The sequence below is a fragment of the Xyrauchen texanus genome, chromosome 22 (genome assembly GCF_025860055.1).
Source record: "Xyrauchen texanus isolate HMW12.3.18 chromosome 22, RBS_HiC_50CHRs, whole genome shotgun sequence".
Taxonomy (NCBI): domain Eukaryota; kingdom Metazoa; phylum Chordata; class Actinopteri; order Cypriniformes; family Catostomidae; genus Xyrauchen; species Xyrauchen texanus.
Genome location: NC_068297.1, coordinates 15,739,789 through 15,749,133, shown reverse-complemented (window position 1 = coordinate 15,749,133; position 9,345 = coordinate 15,739,789). Strand labels below are relative to the sequence as shown.

Here is a 9,345-nt window from a genome sequence, read left to right as displayed (position 1 = left end):
TACCATAGAGCCCAGGTTGGGTTGCAGACCACTAGAGCTCAAACATGCCCTTATGTTTAAAAACATTTCCAATTCAGCCACTGGGGGCAGTAGTTAGAATTTCAGTAAGCTCAGACCAATTTTAGCTTAAGAACTTTCAACATACTGTTGCCAAATTCAGAGTGAGCTTGGTCTGTTCCAACCGGTTACATTTTTTAAGGGAAAACACCCTTCAACGGGATCCACCTACATCTTGCGGTTTTCTCTAATCTGATTTTCCAATACCCCGACTCCCCAACTAGGGTACCCCCAATGAGACTACTACTTATAACCATATTCCTCTTTTCTCTTTTGCAGTTACACTTCTGTTCTTGCCTTTGTACTACTCTGGTTTATCCAATGTGTGGAAGTGTTGTGCGCATGGCAGTTTATATTTTGATTTTAAAAGCAGAGAATAATCTGTCGATTTAAAATCCCAAACAAAAAAAAGCTTTTCTTTTTTTTTACCGTTTTCAATATGAATATGATGATTTTTCGTTATCAGTGAGTGTGGATGTAAACATTCTCATTTACTAACATTGCAACATGCTTAAAACATCATTATCTAGAAAGTTAACAAATATGGTAATGGAAGATGTACCAACATATATATATATATATATATATATGTGTTATACACACCTTCAGAGACCCCTACCTTTCTCACACCCCGGTTGACTTCTGTATGGCCTAGACTAGAATGTTGAGGAATAACAGAACCTAAATCAGTTATTCCATAGTGTCTATTCAGCTCGAAGTAATGAGAACTGACTGCAAAACAGTTTGTCTGAAAATAACACTATACATTCTTTACAGATAATCAGCGGATATCACAATATATAAATAGGAGAAAACCCTTTTGTGCACTTAAATCCAAGACCTGTTACTTTCTTGGAATGCGTGATTTTAGTGTAGAAAGTCAGAGATTCGTGACCGCTCAAACAGGAATACTACCCCCATGTGGCTGCTGATCGTCATCACGCTGAAAAACAAAAAACATGCAAGCATAAAAATGCTTTACAGCTATTTATTTCCCATCTTATGCATGATCAACAGGCAGACTTATAATTCCCTTATTTCACAAAAACACAGTAAAGAAGAAAGTGTCTTCCAAAAGAAATCATAAGTGCAAGATGATCTTATCCAAAACAAGCCTGAAGTGCTAACCATAGTTAAAACTATAGATGGCACCAAACAGTCAAGACTGAAAAAGCAGCATGCACATTTGACCCGTTACAAGAACATACATTATCATGTTCAGTGCATACACTTCATATTACAGATCTAAGCACCCATTATCTTTGATAATTACATTATTACGATGAATTCATTAAGATTTCTTGTTTTCTTCTATGAATATAAGTAAGTTGTCTTTGTACTGTAAATTATGGAGCAATTGAATTTCAAGAAAATGTTTTGCTAGATGTGACTGTAACTTAGATTATGAAGGTAACTACAAGAAGTATTGAATAAAGAACCACTTAGTCTGGAGACTAAGGGAAAGTATTTAACACTGCACTAAATATAAAGGCCAAACATTTCTTATAATGCACACGTCAGCCACATGGAAAAAGGCAGCGTGCTTGGGAAAATTTCCAAATAAGAATGTGAAACAAATGACAAGCATATTTTGTGTTCGATCCTAAACACAATAAGTATATGCAATAAAACAGCTTCCTGTTACACTTTGCAAAAAGAAAAGAAAAATGCATCCCTCATAATCATCTTATAAAACACCCGCTTAACCTCACACGTGCCATTTAGACTTTACAGAGACATTTACAATTTGCAGGATTTTTTATTTGTCCTGTACTTAAACATAAGATAAATTCAACCACACGCATTATAAATTAACTTGTTATTGTTCACCATTTTGTGAACCACATCAGTTTTCTGGCACAATATACATTGCATAAGTCTGCAGGAGAAATGCAATCTAAACTCTTCAGTGCATATGCACACACACACAAATCCTTTAGTTTCTAAATGGAGAAACGGTGACTATCAGCTCAATCATCAAAAACGGCTTCAAGTATTACAGGGTTTGATGGAAAGTGTAAGGCAAGAGGGACACATCTACAGCTCCAAACTACAGATTGATAAAACAACAACCTGGGCTCCACCAGGAATCTTCTGTGGTTTTATGGTTTGAATAACATTTTGTTGTGAATTTTGTACAGCAAGCTTGTTCAAAGGACAATTAGTGAAAAGGATGGAAACCTTCATAGCAGATGTTCCGTTCCTATTCGAACTAACAGAAGTAGTGTTTGAATTTCACAAAACCTATGATGGAGAAACGATGATCACTGATCAGTAAGGGGCCTTTCAGACTGAACACATCCTTGCTAGATGCAGTGCTACAAATGGAACAGAATGTATGTGTCTCGAGGAACGCTTTTACAAGTCAAAGTTCTATTAAAAGGAATATTCCGGCTTCAATACATGTTAAGCTCAATTGACAGCATTTGTGGCATAATGTTGATTACCACAAAAATTTATTTTGGCTCATACCTACTCTTCTTTTAAAAAAAACAACAAAAAAAAAACAAAAAGGGATAAATGTGAGTTACAGTGAGGCACTTACAATGGAAGTGAATGGAACCGATCCGTAAACATTAAAATACTTCTTCAAAAATATATCCACAAGTCATAAACAATATACAGTTAAGTTGAAGTCATTAAATAAACATTTTTAAAACACTCCAGAGATTTATAGTTGTGGACATCTACTTTGTGCATGGCACAATCAATTTTTTACAATTGTTTACAGACCGATTGTTTCACTTTTAATTGACTATATCACAATTCCAGTGGGTCAGAAGTTTACATACACAAAGTTAACTGTGCCTTTAAGTAGCTTGGCAAATTCCAGAAAATGATGTCAAGCCTTTAGGCAATTAGCTTCTGATAGCTGTATTGAATTGGAGGTGTAACTTTGGATGTATTTTAAGGTCTACCTTCAAACTCAGTGCCTCTACTCGACATCATGGAAAAATCAAAAGAAATCAGCCAAGAACTCAGAAAAGCATTGTGGATCTCCACAAGTCTCCACACAATGTTCATCTGTACAAACAATAGTATAAACACCATGGGACCATGCACCCATCATACCGCTCAGGAAGGAGACACATTCTGTCTCCTAGAGACATTTTCTGAATGTACTTTGGTGGGAAAAGAGCAAATCAATCCCAGAACAACAGCAAAGAACCTTGTGAAGATGCTGGAGGAAACAGGTAGATAAGTATCTATATCCACAGTAAAACGAGTCCTATATCGACATAACCTGAAAGGCTGCTCAACAAGGAAGGAGCCACTGCTCCAAAACCACTATAATAAAGCAGAAAAATACATTTTTCAAGTGCACATGGTGACAAATATATTACTCTTTGGAGAAATGTCCTCTGGTCTAATGAAACAAAAATGTAACTGTTTGTCTATAATGACAATTTTTATGTTTGGAGGAAAAAGGGTGAGGTTTGCAAGCCGGAGAACACCATCCCAACTGTGAAGCATGGGGGTTGGCAGCATCATGTTGTGGGTGTGCTTTGCTGCAGGAGGGACTGGTGCACTTCACAAAACCTTGATTTTTGCTTTTTTAAAGAAAATACATTTTAGTAGTAAATAACATTATGCCACAAATGCTGTCGATTGAGCTTAACTTGTATTCAACCCTGAATATCCCTTTAACTTGAGTCTGTGTCTTATAAACGCGATGCTCCTGCCAGAGACGCTGAGATGCAAAAACTCAAGCAACACAGAAAAAAATAAAAACTTTCAGCTTTCAAGGACTAATCCTTATGGACCCTAATATACACACACACACACTCAGACATTACAAATGCATGCAGATGGCCCAATTGGCCATTAAATGCCAGCTGGAGAGTGTGTATGTGTCTTGACAAAAGCTGAGAAGAGCTGCTTCTCTTCCTTCCAGCCATGTCACTGAGTGGCACTGTGGGAGTAGTAAGCACAGCAGATCTCCATGGTTTATTTGGAGGCATTATGGGGTTTCCATGGCAACAGTCCAAAGGCACAGGCCTATCAATCAAGTAAAAAAAAAAAATACTTGAGAACATAAAAATAAGTAGGTAAAATTCCACAGCGATGTTTTGTTCACAAAGTTTGTATCTTCAACTCTGAAACAAAGAGAAAAATGCTCCAAGCAATTCCATGTGCCCTTATATGGAGAGGCTGCTGAGAGGGATTGGATGAACGATCATTTCCTCATGCATCTTTCAGAATGAATTTCTTCTTCAATACTTCAGATATAAGAGAGGCAGAGTCTTCCTCTCTCAGTGAGGTGCACCCACGGTTATATCTACATAAAACACACACAATCGTTATTTATAGAATTAGTACACTTTATCAACAGTCACTCTTCTACTTTTGGGGGCCACTGAAAGTGAAGGTGAAGATCTGCATAGTTGGCATTATGCTGGTGTTGAAATAGCACTCACCTGTCCTTGCTCATCTTCATGCGATTCATGTCTTTCAGGATGTCCATGACATCAGCAAAGCTTGTTGACTTTGATAGAGACACTGTGTCTTCCTCTTGCTCCCGGAAGTCCATGGTAGGGCGATCAAGATCAAAAGTTGCAGATGCTGTCATGGAAACTGGGAAACTGGGTGGGATGGGATCAGGCACCAGCTCCAACACATCTTCCACTTCATCATCATCATCTTCCTCCTCCTCCTCCTCCTCCTCCTGTGACATCACTGATGGCAAAAGAGGCTGTTGGGTCAGGCTGGTAAGCCGCAGTCTCAAAAGGAGCCATGGAGAAGCCCACACTAGTGTCGTCAGGGGACAGCAGGTCAGGCGTGATGGGATTCGAATCTGAACCAGGTCAAACTTTTATGAGGAACTTACAAAAGGTATATTCAAACAAAGCAACACAAATTGACTATATTTCTACTTCTGCCAAGTTTAAAGGTATAGATCACCCAAAAATAAAAAAACATATCTGTCATTCATGTTGTTTTAAACCAGTCTGACTTTCTTTTATGAAAGTTCTGCCAAATATCTCTTGTGTTCCAGAGAAGTCAGTCAGTCATATGGGTTTGGTACAACATCAGGGTGAATAAATCATGAAAGCATTTTCATATTTTGTTGAACTATCCCTTTCATTTTGAAACTAAATTTCTTACAAGTGCTAATTTACCTTGTCAATATAATCTGACACCCAAAACTTAATTTGTTAGGAATTTTATTCACAAAAAGTGGGACTGGAAATAACAGCATTAACATCAAGGTCCAAAGACCATTCTATTCAACCTGAATCTGCAGCGACAATCTTGGCAATCTGGGCGCGGAGTCGACTCAGCTCATCCTGTAAAGCTGTGGTCCGGTTCATAGCAGTTACGCCTGGTTTCCTCAGCCCTTCGACCCGCCTGCCCTCTCGTCTGAAGTTGGGCACAGATGAGTTCCTATGCATAACCAGCAGGGGTGTTGGCCGCCACTCGTGCCTTAGGGGGCGTGTGTCACTCCTGACATATAGCAAAAGGTCTGGTTAAAAAAGCACTGGTTAAAAATTAATTTTTTAACCTTTATGTAATGACAGCAGGCAGTGACAGTGTTATGTTTTTAGGTTAAAACCAGGATCAGCATCAATGCCTGGGGTACTTGACATAAGCCAAGTGGAGTATACAAATTACCCTAATTGTGGCATAATCAAGAATTATAGAAACCTTGATGGTACAATAATGTTGAGACATGTCAAATTATCCTCTAGGAACTCTAGTTACTGGACACTTTTAATATAAACACTTTTTTAAACATAACAGGCTGAAAAAAAAAGTAGTAAATTCTGAGGTGAACTCTACAAAGCTGTAGGAAAGTGGCAGACACACCTGACTCTGGCGTATGTCTCCTCATCATCATCTGCAATCCAGGAGATGTCTGCCAGTGTGGGCACCAGTGGCCCATCCATTGAGCGCATTGGAGGGAGACCTGGGAGCTCCTGGGGAATACAAATAGTAAACAGCCTCACAAGTAAATTTTTTGAAAACCTGAAAAATAACAGGTGCTCAAGTGCATAACAGTCTAAATCACAAAACACTTGATTTATGTTATGGGTCAATACCGAACGCATATAGATCCTTTTCCAGACCATAATGCAGTTTCTTTGCAACCATGTTATAAACCAGTGTTGCAGAGAACAAGGCCAGTCATTGCGTCTTTTCAAAGATGGACTGATGATAATATCTTACAGTTACAAGACTGTTTTGATCGGACTGAATGGGATATTTTTAAAACTTCTTGTGTAGACAATGATGACCTAGCTGATGTTGTGAGTTCTTATATTCACTTTTGTGAAGAGTCTGTGATACCTAGGAAAAATGTAAGAATCTACTCAAATAATAAGCCTTGGGTGACAAAATCATTGAAATATGTTTTAAATGAGAAGAAACAGGTTTTTTACCAAGGAACAGATTTGGAAAAGAGGCAGGTTAATAAGGAAGTAAAACGAGAAATTAGGAGGGCAAAAATGAAATATAAGGAATCAATGGAGGAGAAGTTCATTAAGGGAAATATTCAGTCAGCATGGAAAGAAATAAAAGCAATGGCTGGTGCAAAAAATAAAGAATCAACTGGAATTATTTTGACTGAGTCTAGGATAGAAAAGGGAGAGATAGCAGATGAATTTAATGATTTTTTTAGGCGATTTGATACACACGATTTTAATAAAATGAGTAGGGATTTTTATTCAGGTTTGAAAACAGAGGAATATCTGCAAATTGATAAAGCTTCTGTTTTGAAGGTTTTACAGACCACCCAACAAAATAAAAGCCCTGGGCCTGATAAAGTCAGTGGGAGAGTTTTGAAGAGCTGTGCTTATCAGCTCTGTGTTATTAGTCATTTCATTTTTCAGACCTCATTGAAATTACAGAGAGTACCCCAAGTGTGGAAAAAATCAATTATTGTACCGATTCCCAAAAAGACCAATGCCAAACAAATGAATGATTTTAGACCAATTTCTTTAACATCATTATTATTAAGTGTTTTGAGAGAATTGTTAAATTTTGGCTCGTAGAGCATACTAGTCAGCTGATTGATCCGCTACAATTTGCCTATAGGAGAAATAGGAGTGTGGAGGATGCCACTCTGACACTCTTAAATTACATATATAAACATGTGGATATCGGTAAGCATCATGCTCGTTTATTATTTATAGATTTCTCTTCAGCATTTAATACTATTCAACCAATTCTTTTAGCTGAATGTTTGCTTTCTGAATTTAATGTCCCTAAGTGTTTGGTGGCCTGGATTTTAGATTTTCTGACCAGAAGATCTCAAATAGTACGGGTGAATGAAGAACATTCCGGGGAACTGCATTCTTCAGTGGGCTGTCCCCAGGGTTGTATTCTTTCACCTTTATTATTTATTTTATATACCGATAGGTGCAGAAGTTAATATCCAGACAGACATATTATTAAATATGCCGATGATACAGTGGTGCTGAGTCTGTTAAAGCAAGGTGACACAGAGCATGGGCCCATTTTGAAATATTTTTTGGATTGGTGTGAGAGTTCTCATTTACAAATTAACGTATCCAAAACTAAGGATATGACTATAGAATTCTATAATTCTGTCGGAACTCCATCTAAAGTAGTTATTGCGGGTAGAGAGGTCGAGAAGGTCAGTTCATATATGTATTTGGGTACATTAATTGATGATAAACTTAGGTGGGTGGAAAACACAAATCTTATTATACCGAAAGCACAAAAACGGTTATATTTACTGAGGAAGCTTAAGTCCTTTGAAGTGGATAAATCCATATTGATAATGTTTTATAGATCTTTCATTGAAAGTGTTTTAACCTTTGCTATGATCTGTTGGTTTTATGGATTAAATGTTAAAAGTAGATCCCAGCTTCAGCACATAATTAATTTAGGGTCAAAGATTACAGGATCTGTACAGTTGGGTTTGTCTGCTTTGTGTGAGAGAAATGTTCTCAGGAAGTCTTTGACTATCCTAGAGGATACATCCCACATTTTGTTCCCTCAGGAAAGCGATATAGAGTGCCTAAGTGGAGGACCGTTAAAGCTTCTAGGTCTTTTGTTTCAGTTATGAGTGTAAATACTCATTTGAAACAAAGATAAAGGTACCGTAAATTTTAAATAGTAGCTATATGAAAAATTATTATAAATGCCCGGGGTTTGTGATGTTTTTTCGTAAGTTTTTGTGATGTTTTGCTGTTTTCTGTTTTATAAAATGTGTATGTTTGTGAGGTCGAAGCTACTTCATTTGCCCTGTAAAGGGACAAATAAATATTTACTACTAAAAGATTTATTACTACTAAAATGTGTTAATGATCAATGTATATGAAGTTTAATTCTCATACCTGAAAACATGCCCTGGGGCAGGGTTTAAGAGGTAGTGTTGAGCCGATTCGTCTAACCACACTACGAGTTGATCCATGGGGTTTATTTTGCCAAATAGGAATTACCTCCTTAAAGAAACAAACATTTTGTATTTAAAAAAAAAACCCTGCCCATTGATGATTTAAAATGTGGCTTTAAATGTTTAACTACTTACTGCCTCAGTTTCCATTTTCGCTTTGAGTGTAGAAAGCAAGCACTGCCTGCAGCCTTGGATGCTATTGTTGTGTTTATAATGATTACAGCACACTGAACATGTTCGCCTGGGATCTGGGTTCCTTTGCCTAGAAAGTGAAAGAGTATCACACAATAATAATAATAATAATACAAATTGTATGCCATGAGTTAACTCATTGTGAATGCTGATCATATATCAGAGCATGTGACTGATGATGTTTTTGCATACTGGGTGCACCTTGAAATTGCATACTAATAAAGTAAACAATGTCCTATGAACAACATCTGCTCTAATACATACATTCGTAAATAAACCGATTGCAACAGTTAAATAATAATATATGAGAGTAAACAAGAAACACTAAATTATGCTAATTAAATAAAAAAGAAAGCCAATGTGGAAAATGGCAACAACAGCGTAAATTCGGCAAGTAAAAGAAAACAATGAAGCATCTAGTGTAAACAAGGTAAATAAACCAAAGGCGTCCTGTGACCCTTGTTCCCTCTTTTAGCATTTCAGCTAACAAACGACCTAGTCAGTGTGCCGCTATTATATATGCTATAAGACGTATCGAATGTGATCAGATTATATCAATTAATTTTTTGCACCGGTGCAGGTTACTCTGTTTTCCTTTGTGTTGTGAATTGTCCAGGCTTCTTTCTCTCCGATAGCAAGCTGTTAGCTGTTAGCTGAGGGCGCTGCCGGCTAGAGTGCATTACTCGGAATTGTGACAACGCCTTGTGATTGGTTCAAAATATCGCATATATTAC

The 9,345-nt window shown here is 37.3% G+C and overlaps 1 protein-coding gene across 1 annotated transcript; it reads right to left on the bottom strand.

Moving 5' to 3' along the window:
- Positions 1 to 1,038: 1,038 nt before the first annotated feature.
- On the bottom strand, positions 1,039 to 9,291 carry LOC127662387 (mitochondrial fission regulator 1-like). Its single transcript, XM_052153531.1, is given in 8 exon segments — positions 1,039 to 4,336; positions 4,476 to 4,723; positions 4,725 to 4,852; positions 5,291 to 5,502; positions 5,866 to 5,975; positions 8,361 to 8,468; positions 8,555 to 8,681; positions 9,197 to 9,291. Coding segments are annotated over 8 exon segments (1,122 nt in total). The 3' UTR covers positions 1,039 to 4,242.
- Positions 9,292 to 9,345: the final 54 nt, after the last annotated feature.